We start from the raw sequence: 21789 nt of genomic DNA, 5'->3' as shown, positions 1-21789 counted from the left end.
TTTTCAAAAAAGGTGTGTTTCATACTAACGAATTTATTTATTTATAATTAAATAAAAAGATTTTTTTGCTTAAAACTTTACTATAATCAAGTATGGAAAATATTAAACTCAAGAGGTAAGTGTAATATAAAATCAACACAAACACTAGTCAGGTAGAAGTGGAGGTGGTATATAGGGGTAGGGGTGAGCTGAACGTTTAGGTGGATTTAGAATTTTAGTTCAATATTTTTGACTTTCAAGGTTTTTCATTATGATTGTAGCCATCATAGTTTTAATGTTATGAGTTCATGTCTATTAATGTTGCAATTTTTGTAAATTTTAGACATAAAACTCTGAAGGATTAACCTAGATTATAGTCTATATCCAACTGATTAAATTATTTTTTTTCATAAAAAAATCCTCATTTACCATGAAAATCATTTTTTGTTTCTAATTTTTTTTAAAAAATATTTTAACCAATCAATCGATTTTTTCTTCCCATGCCAATCACAACATGTAGTATTTGTGTTTGTTTTGGTTGTTAAGGTTTTTTCCTCAAAGAACACATTTTTAAGCGAAAGGGAAAAGGTTAAGAAAAATAAATAGTACTCCTACAAATTTCATTAGTCTAAGCGAGTAACGTTTCTTCACGTGAGTTTTTAATATTATGAATTTTATCAGAATTGGAAATTTAATACATGTATACATATGTCTAGATACATATATCTCATATATATGGGTGTGAATTATGTGTAATTTGCTTTAGATATACATAGTGTTCAAGTAGTTTCACATGTATTTGAATTTTTCGCTTGTCTCTCTCCCTATATATTTGTCTTTCAAAATGTATGTAGTATCTTATACATATGTCTCAGTTGTGATTCATATGTATATGAGATACATAGACTATCTCGTTGGAGTCTCTTCTTCTCTTGCTTGTCTCTCTCTATTCGAGTGTATCTAGTACCAAAAAATACATATATTTAAGTGTATAGGACTTGAAATTTGATATGAAACTATTAATTAGATAATTATTTTAAATTATTAAAAAAAGAGAGTAAATTATAGGTTTAACAAACATTAAAATCATATTTGTATGTTATAACTACAGTTTGCATAATTGCGTTCCATAGCAAATATATGTTTGCTATAAATATTAATCTATATATTCTGGTACACATATACATAAAAATTTGTATTTATATATTTCGGTATACTTAAACATAAAAACCTATATATGTATATATAACTGTATTTTTGTATATATAATTTTTTGTTGTGATTCCCAGTCGTGTATGTATGTATATATGTAACTGTATTTTTGTATACAATACAAATTTCTCTGTCCGTTTATACAAACACAAATTATATATTGTATTTTGTATAATATGTGTTTGTATAAAGAGAGAAAGACACAAGAGAACTGGTAGGGAAAGATCTGTATTAGTACATATAGTTTTCGCTCGCTTTATTCAAACACAAACACAATTTATACATGTGTTTGTATAAAGTGAGAGAGGTGAGAGAGAGAGTGACGAATTAATGACAAGTGTTTGTTACAGATTATAATTAAATGAAACTGTGATTATAATATTTAATTTAAATTAATAATTTGCTATTTTTATATAATTTTTTCCTAAAAAAGAATTAGTAAATATGAGAATATATACGTAATTGTATCACAAAAAGGTTTAAAATTTAAATACAAGTGCAAAAGTGTTGTATTTATGCAAATTAAACAAGTCACGACTCCATGCACGCACAAGGAGAAGGAAGAGAGAGCCACAAAAAGCACTCGAAAATAGGCGAAGATTTCGAAAATTCCTATTTCTCAGCGTACAGTTTCTCGTCACGATGATTGTCGCATCCATTCATCGATCATTCCATGAAATCAAAATCAATATCTCGTACGCCGATCAATTAATTAAATACCTTCTCCGTCCATCTCCGTTCCGATACCGGCGATTTTCGATTTCTGGAATTTTCACAATTTATGCGACCACATAACTTCATTTCCTTTTTTCTTAATGGAAATGCAAAATTAATTAGCTCTTTCTCGGATATAAATGGTGAGTCTAACTTTATTTTATGTTACATTTTGTTTCTCATCATTATTTTATTGGAAAAAATATTCATAGATTAGACAATGATTAATGAATTAAATAATCGATTGAAAAAAAAAGTGACAGAAAGGACTTTATGCTTTGTAAGAGGTTTGTAGGATCCATTGATCAGATGGCAGAGCTGATATTTCGAGTTTATGGGTTCTGGAATCTAGAAAACACAGCTTATTATAAAGGGCTTGAGACAAAGCTAGTTGGGTTCTAGCTCTGCCCCGGATTAAGATGTAGTAATTGTATAATATTCATTTGAATTCAGCATCTGAGAATGTAATCTTTTCTGTTGGATTGTATATATACTGAATCCCAGCTACTTTTGGATTGAGAGACAGTAGTTATTTGTTGACAACAGGTTATAGTGATTATGTATGTGGACAATAACTTAAACCAATTATTTGAAGTAGTTTGAAGTCTATGAGTCGAAAGTCTCAACTGCAATGAAAGGCGTGTGTTTGTATGTGTGCACAAGAGAGAGATAGAGGGAGAGCCATAAATCAGTGAATATCATGTGGCTGCTCGGGAGAAGGAAGCATCCTTCTCCCCTCTGTAGGAGACTAATTTATGTTTGTCTAGGAAACTAATAAAGGCATATTACATTATGTTAGAATGCTGCAGTAGCATCGCCCCGGTGACTGATCAACAGAACAATTATACTACAGAAAGAGTAATATTAACTTGTTTGATGTCAGAAAATGTGAACCCTGAAAAGTTGATGGCGAATTCTTAACCAGTGAAGTTCTGTTGGGTGCGGAGCGGGACCTATGTTGAGTAAGGGGTGAGAAGGTGCTCAGGCTTTTGCTAAGTTAGATGTAAAGAAGTTAAAGCAGGACATCTAGTGATGTACTGCATATCTTATGTTCCTCTACTGTTTTTAGACTTTTTGTGTGAATGGAATGCAAGTGAACGTTTACAAATACTATTGTAAAGTTCGCTATCATGTTACTTTATACATAGGAGCATAACTTGAAACATTTTGGAGCTACAAAGTAGTTATTGAACACTTAACATTTAGCATTTTACGACACTTACTGATTTTATGTCTGCATATCAGTTTACATGTGGCATCTTCATATATTTTTTCGATCGTGCGAATTATATTCTTTTATTATGAGGATGTGAATTATATATTTTTTTTCCTACAGTTAAAAAGAATCTTAATTATCTATGCAGGGCATTCCAGTAAATATTACTGTAGGTTCTCATGTGTGGATTGAGGATCCATCAGTTGCTTGGATTGATGCACAAGTATCAGAGGTTAATGGACAGGAAGTTCAGGTTCAGACATCTGATGGGAGGACGGTACGACAAACTCTTTTACATTGAAAAGTATTCATTCATTAAATTACTGCTGCTTTATTCATTTTCCCATAATAACATTTTAGTATTTACGCTGGACTCAGTTGTGTGATCAAGCTCTAGCTTAACGTAAAAACTGGTCTCCTATAGCCTAATTGATTAGATTCTAAAATGACTTGAATTACAGTATTCTGATCATGAAAATTCACAATGTCTTTCAAATACTAAGAATATAATAGATCTAATTTCTATTCTCATTTGAGTTGTTAGTTTTATATCTATATAATACTCACCTGGTCTTTTTTTATGCACGTTATGTAGTTTGCAACTGAATAGTTTTTGTGGCTATCATACCTATATGTATCCATTATCTTCCTTCTATGTTGCTTGGACTCTTCAAAAATGTTGACGGGTGCGCGTCGGATCCTTCTAAAGTAGTGCATTTTTGGAGGATCCAATGGATGCGGCAACAATTTTGGAGAGTCCGAGCGACTTAGTCTTCCTTCTGCATTTTAACAGTATTTTCATTTATCCTTCTTTCCACGATCTTGGCACGTTATTGTAACTATTCTTATCATATTCTAATGGTAAAAGAAAGATTTACTGCATTTTTCTAATTTACTGCTATCTAACTATATTTTCTGCTAAGCCACATTGATGCGATCCCCAATTGAAAATAGACATCTTTAATTTCGTCTAGGTTGTAGCAACTTTATCAAAAACTCACCCCAAGGATGAAGATGCTCCTGATGGAGGAGTGGATGACATGACTGAACTTTCATATTTGCATGAGCCTGGAGTCTTACATAATTTGGCAACAAGATATCAACTCAACGAAATCTATGTAAGCTTATAGTCCAATGCTCAAAACTTTATTTAATTTATGTTCAGTTTGGTGAATGAAAGGACTGAAATTGCAGCTACAGATTGCTTTGTCATCATATTAATCATACCCTGAAATCTTGGCAGACTTATACTGGAAGTATTCTTATAGCCATTAATCCGTTCCAAAAATTGCCTGATTTATATGATGGTCGCATGATGGCAAAATACAAAGGAGTCCAACTCGGCAAACTAAGTCCTCATGTCTTTGCTATAGCTGACGCTGCTTACAGGTACTCCTGTATACCATTTCTCCTCCACATCATTTTTCTCATGATAAATAATGCTTTGTTACCAAAATCTTGAGGATGAATCAGGGCGATGATCAACGAGGGTAAAAGCAATTCTATACTGGTTAGTGGTGAAAGTGGTGCTGGTAAGACTGAAACTACGAAAATGCTTATGCGATATCTTGCCTATTTAGGCGGCCATAAGGGCACTCAGAAACGGACCGTGGAACAACAAGTACTGGAGGTAAGCTAAATGCTTGGTTTACTGCATTAAATTCTTGTACTTCCTTTTTTTACATGGAAAGTACTTAGGAACTTGTATGCTTAAATTCTGCACAATTTCAGCTATACAGACTTAGTAGTGTTCATGTCAGCGATGGAACCCAAACAGAATGGAATAGATACAAAAGATTCATATGACTAACACTTACTAGTTCGGGTTGATCACTTGATTGATTGTTGGAGATGTGTATGCGTGGAAAAGAAATGAAGTATCATATTCACATAAAAGTGGAGTTTAACTTTTTTTTTTTGATGACAAGGGAAACCTGCAGCCGCTACCTTTGGGTGAGCACAGGGTAAATCCCCAGCTACTATGCAATAGCTCGCAAACTACATTAAAGTGGAGTTAAATGTGGTATTAAATTTAAAAAAAGGATGTGGTTCTAAAATTGGTACAGTAATTTTTCAAAGGAAATTTAACGATTCTATTACTTAAATGAAAAGTATATAGAATACTTATAAAAAAGATTATAGAGTATAAAAAAGAATCTGCGGAGTTGATTCGTCAATAAATGTACATTTGGTTTTGATGAATTTTATGGTAGTTTCCTTGATTGGAAGTTCGTAGAGGGGTCAATGTGTATGTGAAAATTTCATAGTATTTGGAAGGCTTTCACATCCTTTTGAATCAAATAATTTCCTAGAGGCTATGTTTCATGTCTATACAGACTAAATCAAGTGGACAGGGCTTCAAACTGATAGTTTCTTTGTCTATTTCTCTTAGAGCCTTCTCTATTTGCTATAGCCTATATTATTCTTTTAAAGTCTTTTCTATTGGCTATAGCCTATATTATTCTTTTAACTCATTATTGTTATATTTCCAGTCAAATCCAGTACTTGAAGCATTTGGCAATGCCAAAACAGTTAGAAACAACAATTCAAGGTAATACTGCTCTATGCATGCTTCAATAAGAAAATAGACTCATAATTGCTTCAACACTCAGTTGAGATTTTTTCCATCCTAAATCTACTTAGAATCTGTTGTTTACAGTCGTTTCGGTAAATTTGTGGAGATTCAGTTTGACAAGAATGGAAGAATATCTGGAGCAGCTATTAGAACGTATCTTCTTGAAAGATCTCGAGTTTGCCAAGTTTCAGACCCTGAACGGAACTATCACTGTTTCTACCTTCTATGTGCAGCACCACAGGAGGTAATTTTCACCAGTGTTATTCCTTTTTACATCTTTCATCAGTCCGAGTTAATTTGATTGTCACCATATCCTTTTGAGATTTTCCTAACCTTAACAGGAGATCAAAAGGTACAAGTTGGGGGATCCCAAATCATTTCGCTATCTCAACCAATCAAATTGCTATGAACTAGTAGGTGTTAATGATGCCCATGACTATCTTGAGATAAGGAGGGCAATGGATATTGTTGGAATTAGCGAGAAAGAGCAGGTAATTCTCTAATTGCTTTTCTCTGTCCTGCAATTACCCTTTCTGATTCGAATAAGCTACGCTGTTTCTTCTTCAGGAAGCAATTTTTAGTGTTGTGGCTTCTGTTCTTCATCTTGGTAATATAGAATTCGAAAAGGGCAATGAAGTTGATTCATCAGTTGTCAAAGATGACAAATCTAGGTTTCATCTTCAAACTACTGCAGAGCTTCTGATGTATGTTCTGCCGTTTATATTTATCTATCTTCCTTTGCTCTTTCTTGCGTGAGTTTTTTTAATTGATTAGTACTTCTATCAGGTGTGATGTTACTTCACTGGAGGATGCCCTATTAAGACGTGTAATGGTCACTCCTGAAGAAGTTATAAAGAGAAGTCTTGATCCTGAAGCTGCAGCAGTAAGCAGAGATGGATTAGCTAAAACACTATATTCTCGCTTATTTGACTGGTATGCTTCGACTGTCACAGGCAGACTACTGTGGTTCTGATCGCTTACATTGTCACTACAAACACATCCTTCCTATTGTTCACAGGTTGGTGGACAAAATAAATAACTCGATTGGACAAGATCCTCACTCAAAATCTCTAATTGGTGTTCTTGACATTTATGGGTTTGAAAGTTTCAAAAGTAATAGGTAGGCACTGGTGGAAAAACAAAACAACTAGTGAATTCGGTGTCTTGCATCTGACTCTTCTGACTTCTATTTCCAGTTTTGAACAATTCTGCATTAATTATACTAATGAGAAGCTGCAGCAACATTTTAACCAGGTATGCTAGTTGAATTTTATAGAAGCAGTTCTTTCCATTTTGCTAAGCACAATTCAACTACTGTGAAATCATCTCTTTCCAGCACATGTTCAAGACGGAGCAGGAGGAATACACTAAGGAAGAGATAGACTGGAGCTATATAGAATTCGTGGACAACCAGGATGTTTTAGATCTTATTGAAAAGGTATAGTAAATCTTTTTCTCCTCATATATACAAATATATCATGTTGCGTAGTGTAGTTGTCATCTGTATGTTATTCCATTGCTGCATTGAGCAGCGAAGTGCAACTAATGCTATTACTAATAGTTGCCATGGATACTTGTTTCGTCAGATTCTTCTTGGATTCTAGCTTCTGAATACTATTGTACACGCCTGGGTACTAACTCATAAGTCATAGCCTTGAGAATAAGTTTCTTATGTTTAAATGTTAGAAGTTGAATATGATAATATTTCATTATAATCCTATTATAGCTAGAACTCCAAGTAGTTGGTTAATGTTAGAATAAAATTTGTGTGATGCATATAATATTCATGCAGCAGTTTAAATGGAAAGATTTCCAGTTAAATAATTGTCGAATTAATTATAAATATCAATCAAAGTAACATCTACACTTATAGTTGATTATTTGTTTAATAGCTTAAGTTAAGTTACATGTTGAACTTTTAAGTATCATTTAACTATTGTGAGTGTGCTACTTTTTGGGTTTCACATTTTTTTCGAAAACTGGTAATTTGTATTCCTCTATGCAGGACACCTCCAAAATGTCATCAACACTAATTGTGAAACCAAAAACTAATTATAGAGATCTGAAAAGTTCTACCAATTGAAGATCTGCTGTTTGTTCGGCACAGTCCACTTAGACCCAAGGACCTTATTCATGCTTTTATTATTAATACAGTCTAAGAGCCCTCTAGTTGACATTTCTTTATCTAAATTCATGTCCATGGCCATTTCACATCTCCCAGATATACATGCATTTCTCTCTGCTTTATTCTTCCTTAATATTGTTTAGGAACTCGCCCGGAATTCAGAACAGAGCATCTTTATCATATCCTTTAAGATAGGCAATTAAGAATCTGAAACTAGAACATCTAAGTGAGCTCAGATTCTTAGGAGTACCTCTGATGTTTAATGTGAGTTCATATTCATTAAAAGCACCACACATTTGTTAGCGAGAATTGATTACCTTGGGTTCATCCCTTATCAATACTGATTTAAAATCGTAACACTTTTTTCAAATCACCGTATCATGTGAAGTTGCATATGCTGAGTTGATTTGTATTGTTGTTTACAGAAACCTGGAGGCATCATTGCTCTTCTTGATGAAGCCTGGTAAGTTATGTAAGAATTCATCTGAGCTTCAGTGATAGAGACAAATGTTCTAATTGATGTTTTCTTTGAAATGGAATTTCCAGTATGTTCCCCAAGTCAACTCATGAAACATTCTCACAGAAGCTTTATCAGATATTCAAGACCAACAAACGCTTTGTCAAACCAAAATTGTCCCGCACTGATTTTACCATTTCTCATTATGCTGGAGAGGTAATATGATGTGTGTATTTCCCTTGAACTCTAGACAATTGCTTCTACAGTGGATATGGAGTATTATTACTACTTGTTTTAAATGTTACCTTTTTATTCCCCACCAGGTTCAATACCAGTCTGATCAGTTTTTAGATAAGAACAAAGACTATGTCGTTCCTGAGCATCAGGATTTGTTAAGTGCTTCTAAATGCCCATTTGTAATGGGCCTTTTTCCTCCTGTTGCTGAGGAGTCAACTAAATCTTCATCCAAATCTTCCAAGTTCTCATCTATTGGTTCTCGCTTCAAGGTAGTTACGAACTTATATACTTATGAATTTTGGTGATCTATCAATCAACTAAGCATCTATAGAAAATGAGTTTGATTGCCCAAATTAGTCCACTAATATCCTTTCAGTTCCATTTTATTTCATACCAATACTAAATAATTTGTAGTTTTGTCCAAATCAGAGTTTTTGTAAACACACTAAAAAGACTTTTGACACTCATCTCATTTTTTCAGTTCTTTTTTTTTTTACATCATGACTAGATTGTACGTTTAGAGATTTGTACATCATGTAGAGAATCAGATGTCAAAGTGCAGGGATATGATCGTTCTAATCTTGTCTATTATTGTATCATTGCAAATCCACCTTACTTCTGCGATTTTCGACACTCATCCAGTGGATATGATACACTTTAGAGGTCCGACTCCCACTCTCATTAACATTGCTGATCAATAACCATAATATAAATCTTGCTTTATATTTGATAGGTATCATCAGTTTCATATCATTCTCCATTTCAACCACAAGTTTAATTCTATATATTATTTTATCCATTATGTCCTCTTTATATTTTTGTGATCTAAGAATATGTTTCACCAAAGAACTAACAAACTAGTTCCAAGTCTTTACTTTAAGTATGTGAAAGATTCTAATGTTCCAATTTCATTGTTGCAGTTACAACTCCAATCATTGATGGAAACTCTGAATTCTACAGAACCTCATTACATTAGATGTGTGAAGCCTAACAGTCTTCTGAAACCGGCAATATTTGAGAACATTAACATTATGCAGCAGCTACGTTGTGGTGTGAGTAAATTTCACAGTTTCTTATGTATAAAATTCTTTTTAAGTCTTGAATTATGTGCTTATATTTTGTTGTTTGAAGGGTGTTTTAGAGGCAATTAGAATTAGTTGTGCGGGCTATCCCACGCATAAGACATTCTCTGAGTTTATCAATCGATTTGGTGTTCTTGCTCCAGAGGTCTTCCAAGAGCAGTAAGTACTGGTCTTGTTCTTGATCCCCCCCTCCCCTTCCCCAAGAAAAAGGAAAGGATCTTGTGGTTTCCTCTATTTCTTTGATTATTAGAAGTTGATTTTCTTATCTTTCCTTTTAACTTGTTTGTGGGCAGGGATGATGAAAAAGTTGTGTGCAAAAAGATATTAGAAAAGATAGGGCTTGCTGGTTATCAGGTTATTTGATGTTTCTCTTGCTATTTTGGAAATCTATTTTATTTGTTGAATGTCGAGATCAGTAGTATCAAATCGTTCACTCTTATGGGTACACATTTATGTGTGTGCGCTCATTCATCCAGTGCCTCTTTGTAGTTTAGGGGGGAATTTATATTTCCTTCACTATCATCTTGACGAATGTAAGCCAATCCTTAAAGCTTATATCAAAATTTACCTACCTTGCAAGGCCTGCCTCAGTTAACAAATCATATCTATCAAGCAGCAAGTTCCGATATTTTACTTAAGTTCTTTGTTTTTGTTTGTATTAGTGGGGTGAGGTGGGGGGATGCAAAAAAGGAAATCATTCTCTTGCACTTCAAGCACGTGTTAAATTGCTCTCAGTTTCAAGAATACTGATATTTTTGTGTTTTACTTGCATTGTATGTTCTCTTATCTGCTAGATGGTTGCATATAGTTGAGCATTGCTAGTAAAGTTTCCTAATCTGAGACACTGAGAGCTTTTCTCCGGTACTAGGCGCCGTTGATATCTGTAATTGAATTTGATGTTTGAAAATTTCTCCACAATACTGTGTGAAATTCTTTCTCCCGTTACTAGGCACTGCTGATATTCTTTTCTTTCATTCAAAATAACTTCCCAATTTACGCGTCAAGTTATACTTCAGTTAGGGTTGCTACAATTGTTTTGCAGATTGGACAAACAAAGATTTTTTTGAGATCAGGGCAGATGGCAGAGCTAGATGCACACAGAGCACTAAAGCTAACCGCTGCAGTTAAGACAATACAAAAGGAAACTAGATGTCATATTTCTAGGAGAGATTATGCTTCTTTGCAGAAGGTGGCAATTTGCTTACAATCCTTGTGTCGAGGTTTGTCTATCATTATCTCTTTGCCTTTCCTATTGCATATTATGGACTTTGTTTTGAAAGTTGGTGTTTTACTCATGTACTAAGTTTCATTTTTTGTACTTGCTGAGGCATTTTGGTAGCTTAATCATGTAATCTGTTGCTCCCTTCAATTCCTTTACTATCCAGCTAAATGAAAGGAATTCCGGCAAAGGTTTGGGGAAAGTGGAAATTAAAACTTCAAAGAAAATAACGGGAGTCATATTTTGTAGAGATTTACATCCAAGAAAAAGTAACCATCTCATTTTTTAAATTTTTTTTTGATGTGGGAAGGGGGAGGGGATTATCAATATACCATTGTGTATATTGATGTATGTTTGATTGTCTTATTACAGATAGTAAAAGACCATGAAACAAATCAACTTTGCTTTCATATCTGTACTATCATCAAATTCTTCTTTAGACGAGCCTAATAAAATTATTAATTGGAATTTCTTAGATACTTCTTGTTCTCAGAATACTTATTGTTTTTGCCTTTCACGGAGTTTCTAACCATTAATTAGATTTTCCATAATCTCCTTCCATCACCATGGTCTAAGGGCTCTTTCAAACGTAATTTGGCAGCTTAGCATCTAACACAATTGCCTGTGTATATTGTCTGAACTATATGATAGTAAAGTAATACCATCACTCAGACATCCTCCTCGTTAGGTGCTTAAACTCAGATCACTTGTGCATGTTTTGTTGTTGTAAAAAATAGCACCATGGAAATAATAGTTATATTTTCTCGCCCTCTTTGCACTGAATGACATTTGGAAAACATCAGTCTACCATTCCAATAGGCTGCTCATTTTTTCTGCCTTCAATAAATTTATGTGCTCACTCTGCCATATTCTTCAGCAAGGTTTGCTGTCAAATCATATGTTGCCTTGAAAAGAGAGGCCGCTTCTCTCAAAATCCAGACAAAGTTGCGTGGACACTTAGCCAGAAAATCCTACACCAAACTTAAATTAGCAGTCATTGCTCTTCAGACTGGAATTCGAGTGGCAGCAGCACGAGCTAAATTCAGATATGAAAAACGAACCAAGGGAGCTCTGATTATACAGGTTAGTTTATTGGGTATTATGTATAGATTCAGAGGTCTTATAAAGTTTGTTCTCAAGTGTTGACAAGATAAGATTTTTGCAGGCCTATGAGCGTCGTCACAAAGTCCATTCATACTACAAGAAACTCATATGGGCATCAATTTTTACACAATGCAGATGGAGGGGAATTGTTGCAAGGAGAGAGCTTCGCAAACTAAAAATGGTAAGTTCTGGATTACTATACTCTTCTATAACCTGTGTCATATGTTTCCGATTTCCTTTGCATAGAAATGGGGTGATGATATAAATGGCCTGGATGATCTATTGTTAGATAGAGCTTGATTACTGAAATGGTTTATGGTTCACTTGTTTGTTACTATTATTTACATAACAAGAGTAGATGAAGGGGTTGTTTAATTTTTTCTCTGAAGCTTTTAGTGGAAAGTAAGAAGTATCTGTGAAGATTCTTGTTATTGAACCCTGTAGACAAGTAGTTAGAATTCTAAAAACAGATCAGAAGTACTGATATCCTTTTAATATAGGAACTGTACAAACTGGAAGAACATATGTATGTGTCACTTATTTTGGATATATAAGTCACATGCTAATAGTTAGATATTTAAGGGCAAGTAGTTATTAGTGTAAGTGGTCACATCGGGTTAACACAGCTATGCACATTGTAAAACATGCTTTTGAAAAATACCAGGCGTAAAACATGCTTTTGAAAAAGAACCAGGCGTAAGTCATTGGTCTTAGCTAGTGCGGACTCTCAGTTCTTTTCTAGTTCCATTTTTGGTAACATGATTCCCCTAAATTTCCTGCTGTGGGATAGGGTGGCTTTTTGCACGTGCAATACAGTAGAGTTCATCAAAACTGTTGCTTGCAATTTGATAGGCTTATCTGTTGAATGTTACAAATATATTCCTTAAAGTTCTATGGATTTTGCTAATATACATTTCAAATACTTCAGGCTTCAAAAGAAACAGGTGCACTTATAGAGGCAAAGGATAAGCTTGAAAAACAGGTGGAAGAACTTAGATTGCAGTTGCAGTTGGAGAAACGTCTAAGGGTGATATACTTGTGCTAAGAAGATAAAATCTTTCTTTTTCCTTGCACTATATTTATAATTCATTTTTGAGGATTTTAATTGGATAGCACATAAAATAAGATATTACCATGTATATATCAGTCTTGCCAATCTTAGGATTGTGGGTTACTATGACTTCTCCATTTTGAGAAAGCTGAAGTATATGAAACATTCGGCAACTCACAAATAGGAAAATAACTTGCAGATGGACTTGGAAAAGGCAAAGGATCAGGAAATAGCAAAATTGCAGAATTCAATGCGAGACATGCAAAGCAAACTGAGCGAAACAGAAACACTGCCCATCAGGGAATATGAGGCTGCTCCAAAAGCAGTTGAAGAAGACTCTTTGATTGTTGATAAGAAACCAATTCTTGTGGAGGATGAAGAAATCATTGAATCTTTAACTGCAGAGTTGAAAACTTTAAAGGTATGAACAGTCAGCTGAGGATGATCCCCACAACTTTTCAGCTTCACATTCCTCGCCCTAACCCTAAAATGAGTAGAGAAGATAGAGAAAAATAGATGAAAGCTATCATCTTTTTTTCAGTTAATGTTGATGTTCTCATGCTTATACCTATTGATAGGTGTTATATCAAAAAGAAAAGCAACGTGCTGATGATTCTGAGAGGAAATGTGCTGAAGTTCAAGAATCAAGTAAAGAGAAGTGCCGGAAGTTGGAAGAAACTGAAAGAAAAGTTCAACAACTTCAGGATTCAGTTAACAGGTACCTTTACTCGAATAATTGGTACCAGATTTAGTCCTTTCATCTTGTAACAATATAAATCACCAACTCCTGAGTCAATAAACTTATCAACTGTGAAAATGCTCTTTAAAATATACTTTTTTGGGGTGGGGTGGGGTGAGGGGGATATATCTTTTTTCTTGTTCTTTCTGAACCATTTAAAACTGAAATACAAACTTGAGAGTTATATTTCTGAGTGAAATTACCAGCTGTTCTTTCTAACCATTTCATGTGAGGGGGTTAGATTTCAGAAATTAACTGCAGAAACTAATCAGGACTCTTTTACCTAACTCTAACATCATCTTCTGTTTTTAATTGTACAAACCTCATGAATTTCTTCATAAGATTAATAGGTAAATTGCTCAAAATGTCCCTGAAAGGGTCCTTAAGTTAGTGTCCCTCTGAAGAAATGTGATATGTGTCCTTCAGGAAGATTCTAAAGACATGATGCTATTTGTGTACAATTTTTTAGATTCTAAATGACATGATACTATTTGAATTCAATCATTTATAGATTTCTGTAAGCAGTTCAGTAACTTCAGATTGCTTAACTTCGTTTGCTTTGGAACTGCTCGTCATGGCAAAATGCTCAGCCAAGACAAATAATTGGCATCTCTTTATATTGGCTTATAATATACACATATAAGATAGCATAAACAAATTAGTCTTAATATCATATTTTCTAGATATCTTTTACAAGGAGTGCTGCTTGGGATGCTATACTCACGGCGCATAACCTGAGGAAGAGGGGATGCATCATTATAACCAGTTTGTATGTGCAAGAAGAATTGAGAAGACACCAATCATTTGCTCCTTCACTCCAACTATGCAACAGAACCTTGGAGTAAGGTGTATTCTTTGTCCAATATCTCTTGGGTACTCCCTAGAACTAATGCAGAAACTAGCATCTTGGAGGATGAAAATGGGGAGAGACGGGAGGAAAATATGGAGGTTAGCAACCTATACATCTTTTGGTAAATATGAAGAGAATGGAAAAAGGGATGCTTGGGGGAGTTGAAAATCACATGGATGGTCAAGAGTTTATTGTATCTATACTGTCGGTGTAAAGAAAGCATTCCATTATGTATAGACAATGGAATGGATTTTTCAAACACCTTCGAAATTGTTGTAACTTCGGCATCACCTTGGTGCTTATTAATGAAATGATTTATTTGATTCATCAAACAAAAAGAAAGAAAAAAGAATTACTGAACCACTTGGCCTGGACGATTATCTTCTTTTAACGAACTGAATTGGCCATATAGAACTGGTCGAGTCATTGTGGACTACTTGATGGAAATGATAATTTAAACATGATCAACTTCCTGTTTTGCAAGATTGGGCTGGGGTTATCTAAGGGTACATTGGCAATTATGTCAGGGAAGTTTCTAGAATTTGTCAAGTTCTCCCGGTAGGTCTCTGGAAATTTTCGAATAGATTTTATCTTTTATCTTCTTCTTGCCGCATAGATGTCGACTGGTTGTCTCATAGCTTGGTATAAATGCATATTTCTCTTCTGTTTTTTTTAAATTAAATGAAGTGCTGTCATCCTCTATAACCTTTTATATTTATTTTGGGGGTCTCCTTTGTATTGTCCCTTTTGTTTTCAGTGAAAGTTTGGATCATTGGATGTTATCATAGTATCACTAATGCATTTGATTCCACCAGAACTCCAAATCTAAGCATTCTTTAGCAAGAGCAGAATATGACTGGTGACCCCTTGAGAAGTTATGTGCTGCATCTTGATTCGAGAATTGAAACAAAAGTTTTCATCTTCAGTAGTTTTGCATTAATCATGTAACTCTGAAAATGTTAGATCCTACTATAGTCGGGGATCCATATGTTGGTTGTTGGCAACATATAATTTTGAAGATTGTTATTCCCAACAATCTTACTAAGACAGATGTGTGCTGATTCTTTATGTTAAAACTGAATCTGGAGTTCTACATTCATTCCATAATGTTGATGTTTTTTTTAGTTGCTGAGTTATATGAAGCTTTGAAGCTTTTTCATTGGTGCAAAGGCATCCATGGAATTTCATTTCAGAATTACCTTTGATATAATTGATCTCTGTCCAGAATTTAGTGGATAAGATTGCCTCAAATCATTGACAGCTTCAAGCTGGTCTTTTCTGTCCTCTTTCATCCTCCTAGTAAAGACAACAAAAAAAGATCTCCTTGTTTCCCTCTCACTTTTATCTACTTTCTTCTTAGTAATAAAGAAGAAGATTCTCTTCAAGTCTTGGCTCAGACCAGAATGGAGTAGCAATAACAATATCCATGGCATATTAAAATTTCCTTGTTTTGCATTCTCCTGTTTTACTTTTATATATGTTGTGTTTTTGTATGGCTGGTTATTTTTCCCTCCTACTGAGGAAAGAAAGCAGAACTGTTTATCTTGGGAAAGGCTTTTTCTTTCTAGGTTCTAAATAAAATACTTAGACAACTTGATATCTATTAGCTCCTTTTTATGAAGTTCCAGTTTTGTCTAGTGGTATCCTGTTCCTGCTTTTTTGTTGAATTAATTTGGAAACCTTGTGTGCATGTTTCTTTTACCGAGGAAAGCAGTCTTTGAGTCTTTCTTGAAATGGGATATAATCACCTAGATCTTTTAATTAGCGACTTTTTAGGCTGCATCTGGAGAAGAGACTGGACTGAGAACAAGCGTAGTAGACAAACGGGACTAAGGATAAGTAATGATAAGTAGGGTCATCATTAAACTTTCAACACCTTGAAGACTTCTTTAAGATTTTTACTATAAGTTGGAGTTACATCTTATAGCTTCCTTTTAACATTAGAATCTCGTGTCATATGACTAATACTAGATATGATCTAGTGTGCCTCAGGATGATTTACAGTATATCAGATCAATTCTCAGAGCTGAAAATGATATTACATCCTTCTTCCGGCCAGAGTTCAGCTTCAGGACTCATTTCTAGAGGTTATCCTGATGATGCTACATCTGCTTCAGCTGATGCTACGTGTACCAACTGTGACTTTACATTTCCAGCTCCTGGTTCAACTCCAACCCAATTTTCTTCTCCAGATTCTCGTGCTTTTCAGCTTATAGTTCAGGATCTGGCAGCAGCTGATATCTCAGGTCAGTATAGTGTCCCTTGGGGTAGCTTGAGCAATTTTACTAGTTCTGAAGTATGGCAACATTTACTGAGATAAAAAAAAGCAAAGAGTAGGGGAACATGCACCAGTTCTCCATGAGCAAAATGACTATGCTGAATTCCAGTTATTCTCATGTGAGGAAGAAGATTCTTTCTCCATATAGTAGAAGTCTCCCTTTTATCCATAGATATTGATAGATTAGTTGTAGCTACATTCTTCATTTTCTCTTAGTTATTTCTTAAACTGAACCTGCATCAGAAAACTGTATTATACATCCTTTCTTTCTTTTGGTTGGTTGCATTGTGCAGGTTCTGGAAATTGGGAAAATGACCGGGACGGGATATTTGATGACTTCTTCTGATGGAAAATGTTCTTCAATTTGGTATATATCTATACATGCTAGCCTTAGATGGTTAGCCTATTTGGCTTTTAGCAGGCATCTCAACCAGATCAAACAACCACCTTTGAACAGCAGCATGATCAGGTACAGTTTCTCTCAAACAAAAAATTATTCTGGTATTCTAGTTTCTCCATGAACTACTCTCTTATGTCCTGAACCTATGTGCGATTAAGTGGTAATTTAAGTAAAATGGTCAATATAACGTACACTTGCAAGAGCTGTTTTGCAAGCCTGCTGCTCTCTATGAGTTATAGCCACTCCTTTTGCATGCAGAACTCTTAAACACCCTTTCGTTGTATGGCTCCAACGAATGGTGCTGCCAGGATCAAGTAGGGTAATAAATTTTGATCCATAGACTTGTTATCACATTGTGTTCTTACCCGAAACAAGTCTCATTTTCTTCTTTGTTTGAACCTTTAGTTTGGTAACTCACAATGAAAATTGTCAATGCACCAAAATCATGTTTATTATTTATATCCTTGAACTACAAAATGGAAATCTTGGAATAGTTGAAATTTCTGGATTTAGTTATGAGAGAACTATTTAACCTTTTCCAATAGGTTGGTGAAAAGCTGACCAACATAGATTCGGAAAAGAAACAGCAGGCTCTGTCAATGGCTCATAGCAATACATGCTGTTTGGATGCTCCAGATCAATTATTCAGGTAATCCTGGGCAAAATCCTTCTCATATTTGACTTTAGAATCTTTATCTTTGCTTACTCTTACCCATTATGTGATATTGTTAGAGGTCTGAAGCCAAAACGGTATCATAGTAATTCAAAGGCTTGTAGATTACATCGTCATTCGAGTATTTTGCTTACTTGTTCTATCAGTTAACTAAGAACTGGAATTTATAATAGGATCAACATAGCACATCACTGAATTCTAGTGTTAATTAAGAGGTCGAGGGAAGACCGCAAAAATCACTTGATAAGAAAATGGAGTAACAGAACTTGTTCATACACTGTATTACACTGCTTCTTGACTGTTCTGAGGACAAATATGGCCATGCTTGCACTATCTACAAGTGCCTTATGCAGTGGCAGCCATTTGAAGTTAAGAGGACTCAAGCTATTGAGGTAGGTACTAAAGTTTGTTAGACTCTTGGATGTCGAAGAATTGATCAGATTTAATAAAAGCTGGTAGCTTTTCATTGTAAAATGTAGTGTTATTAAAGCCCCAAGAAAATGATGATAATATCCTATTGGCTAGCTGATACATCCACTCTGTTGGTGCTGCTCGAACATACATTGCAAGCTGGTGTACTTTTGAAAAATAACGTACAGGCAGTCACATTGGCTACTCTATTCCATAGAATGACACGGGTAAAATTTGCTTAAGTTTGAACATTGGTTGTTATATCATTTAGCACATATATAACTCTCTTTGATAACAAAAAAAAAAAACTCTGCAGCTATCAGGGAACCCCTCAAGGAGTTAATCTTTCTCCCATCAGTGGATTCAGCTGGCATGCTGAAGGCAAAGATCCAGATTCTCTGTTCGATTAGCAGCTAAGTAGAAAAGATTTATGGACTAATCTGTGATGATTCTGCTTCTGGGGTTCTGCATATCAACATTGTTCAATACAACTATACAAATGTAAAAGAGGACATAAGATGTGAAGTTACCTGATGCATTTTGACGTACTTCAACGACTGATTTAGGCTTCGACATTATCCAAACCAGGCATACTAAACGAGATTGCTAACACACTCACCAGTGCTGCTACTCAGGAATTTCAAGTGCTCATTAGCAACATGTCAAGAGCCTTTCTATCTATCTGAACATACTGAAATCCAACCATGTAAGAGGTTCACTTAATTTATTTTCTTTCCTTTTCTTGTTTCTTGCTTCATAATTACATGCTGATTTGACATTGTAGATTATTTATTCTTTAACTACATTATGAACTTACTAATACATCGTGCCCTGCAATCATTTACTACAATATCATTATCTTCTCTAATGAACTCTTTTTATCTTCACACATAAACTTGCATACTCAGCTCCTTTATGTTGCATTTTTTTCCTTCCCTTTCCCAACTAGAAAAGTTATCTTTCACGCAGGTGGGAGGTAAGCAACCTGCTAGTGACAGATTAACATCCTGAAGGCGACCTTTGCCCAATGTAACGACAATCTTTATCTTCTAGGAAATAGTATACATCCTGAAATATCTCTCTTCACCTTGATCTTAATTCATACGAGTCCACACTTCAAAACAGCTTAATCTCGTGGCCCTTTCATTTCAGTAATTTATATAGATAAGGTGTTGTTTGACTGTCCATCACTGTAATTGAAAGTTTTTTATTTGATTCATACGAAATCCTTGTTTATGCATCAAATTCTTTTTCAGGATTGTTGCTGATAAATTGCAAACTGGGGAGAGACCAGATGTGTCAATAAACGTATGTCAACCTTTGGATGCTTGTAGACTTGAGAGAGAATACTCTAAGCACAATTTTGCTACAGAAATTTTTTACAATGGCTTTGAGTACACTTCTGTAGCATAATCAAATCAAAAGGTTCAATAAACAATCAATCAGCTACATCTGTATACAGAACTCGTTGAAGTCAATTATCATGTGTGTGTTTGAGGATTTGCCACAAGTTAATTATTTTGCACTAGCTATCAACCCCTAGGCGGATCTAGAATTTGAAGTTTGTAAGAGGGCAACAAAGGTTAAATTGTTCCTTTTCTCCCATTGGACCAAGTCGTATTTCTATATATTTATTAGATTTTTCAATACAGATACAAATACTTCGTGCAAAAGTTATTGATTCCGTAAATCGTACACCAAAAATTCGCCCCGAAACCTACCACATTCATCACCTTTTATCTCTAGCTTATTATGAAAAAAAATGACGTTGTTTGTACCATATTACAGTCTGGTAGAGTGCAGCAGTTAAGATCTGTCACACTGACAATAACCTCTGTATATGGCAAGACTAGGTCAAAAAATAAACCTTGAACAATACCTTAAAATGATATTAGTGTCATCATGTCGAGTAAAAAAAATGCTACAAACATCTTGTTAAATTAATATGTTGTTCACCAACTATACAAACAATTACATTTTAAATAACTTGATCATATAAGTGGGGTTTACAATTACATGTAAACCATACTTCTATGGTAATAGAATTGAGAATCGAGAGGTTATTTCTAATAGATCTTTGGCTCAAAGAAAATGTCATTGGAAAATCAAGAACTAACAACTTTATTCTTTTGGTTTTGTTGTCTTGTCTTTTTCATTCTTTTCAACTACTACAATTCTTTTTGTCAAGAGAAAACACATCATGCGATGAAATGTTAATCCCAAACTTCAGACACAAATATATATAGGACCAAGTCAAAGCGTTTAAATTCAGATGAATAAGAACAAAGAGCTTCGACATAATTCAATCAATAGAGTAACATATTCTTACGTATTTAAGTGTCGTTTATACGATAAATTTTTTCGAATCACCAACTAAAAGGTTTTATAACAAATTAACTATTGGAATACACATCCTTGATTTGAAATAATATATGATTATAATTAAAGTCATAATCATTGGCTAAGAATAGATATCATATTTTGTTTAGACACTTGCTAATTATGAATAATATAATGTTCATAAACAATCCTGGCCTGCAAGAGATTTGGGTTTGGGGGCATCTAAGAGCATGCCTTTTTATCGTATCATATTTGAGATTATACTGAGTATATTGTTACACTATTTTTCAGAAAGCAGCCAGAACCAATAGTTAAACAAGTACTCTGGGGAAAATTATTTGAATAATTTAAAGGGTGTTTGTATTTGTTTATATTTAACCTACATATATATTATATATTGTTAATAAGAAAATGAAACGCATATTAAAAGACAAAAAGAAAACTAAAAAAAATAAAAAAATGTAACATTTGATCAAGTCGTTTTACAATCTCTCTTGGTCATGGAGGAAGCTTCCTGTCTCTTACTATAACTTAAATTAGTGTTTACCAGACCATATAATTATTTTTTTACACTTTTAGTATTTAGTATAATTTGTAATTATATATAACATCTTACTTTCAAGCTATTACTCTCAATATTAATTAACTTCATGGATGCTGACAATGTTAAAAAAATTTCAACTCAATATAATAATTAATATATCGTACAAATTATTAACCGAAAATAAGTAGGTTACTAATTGTAACAAGTTAAAATGCAAATAATTTAGAAAATTCTCATCATGAATGTCTATAAGTAAAATTTACATATTATATATATTAGTCTTTACTAAACGGCCGGCGTGGAATTACAAATTAGCTATAGTATGACTTCTCTCGTCTAAATGATTTTAATACCTTAAATATTTTGTATCATATACTTCCCCATAACACCATCAACAACATAGACGGTGTAATTTCACAAATAGAGTTGTAAAACAAACATATATAGACCTTATCCTTACTTTTACAAGGTAGAGAGATTGTTATTTCCGACTCATATACCTGATCCCCATCTTCCATATAATTTCTTTACACTCAATATTCCAAAGTCAATATATATGAGATCAAACAATATCAATGATCTA

At 34.1% G+C, this 21789-nt stretch overlaps 1 protein-coding gene across 5 annotated transcripts; it reads left to right on the top strand.

Annotated features, from left to right (window-relative positions):
* Positions 1-1833: 1833 nt before the first annotated feature.
* On the top strand, positions 1834-19936 carry LOC107022523 (myosin-9-like). 5 transcript variants are annotated; one of them, XM_027917520.1, is made up of 32 exons: positions 1834-2048; positions 3270-3398; positions 4096-4239; positions 4365-4510; positions 4595-4751; positions 5614-5672; positions 5781-5940; positions 6038-6187; positions 6264-6400; positions 6483-6629; positions 6715-6816; positions 6893-6950; positions 7033-7134; positions 8247-8284; positions 8368-8494; positions 8602-8784; positions 9436-9567; positions 9647-9756; positions 9891-9951; positions 10640-10817; positions 11694-11899; positions 11982-12101; positions 12849-12947; positions 13171-13392; positions 13550-13689; positions 16553-16806; positions 17132-17307; positions 17784-17887; positions 18085-18303; positions 18391-18549; positions 18639-19028; positions 19579-19936. In XM_027917520.1, the coding sequence occupies exons 1-27, from the start codon at positions 2046-2048 to the stop codon at positions 17182-17184; spliced, it is 3417 nt and encodes a 1138-aa protein (XP_027773321.1). In that variant the 5' UTR covers positions 1834-2045; the 3' UTR covers positions 17185-17307; positions 17784-17887; positions 18085-18303; positions 18391-18549; positions 18639-19028; positions 19579-19936. The 5 variants fall into 5 exon arrangements, with proteins under 5 accessions (XP_027773321.1, XP_027773320.1, XP_015078604.1 ...); XM_027917519.1 differs by lacking the exon at positions 1834-2048 and having other exon boundaries at positions 3264-3398; XM_015223118.2 differs by lacking the exons at positions 1834-2048; positions 18085-18303 and having other exon boundaries at positions 3264-3398; positions 18437-18549.
* The last annotated feature ends 1853 nt before the right edge of the window (positions 19937-21789 follow it).

This window comes from Solanum pennellii, chromosome 6 (assembly GCF_001406875.1).
Source record: "Solanum pennellii chromosome 6, SPENNV200".
Classification (NCBI taxonomy): Eukaryota; Viridiplantae; Streptophyta; class Magnoliopsida; order Solanales; family Solanaceae; genus Solanum; species Solanum pennellii.
The sequence above is the reverse complement of the archived record's forward strand: the minus strand, read 5'-3'. Positions and strand labels throughout refer to the sequence as shown.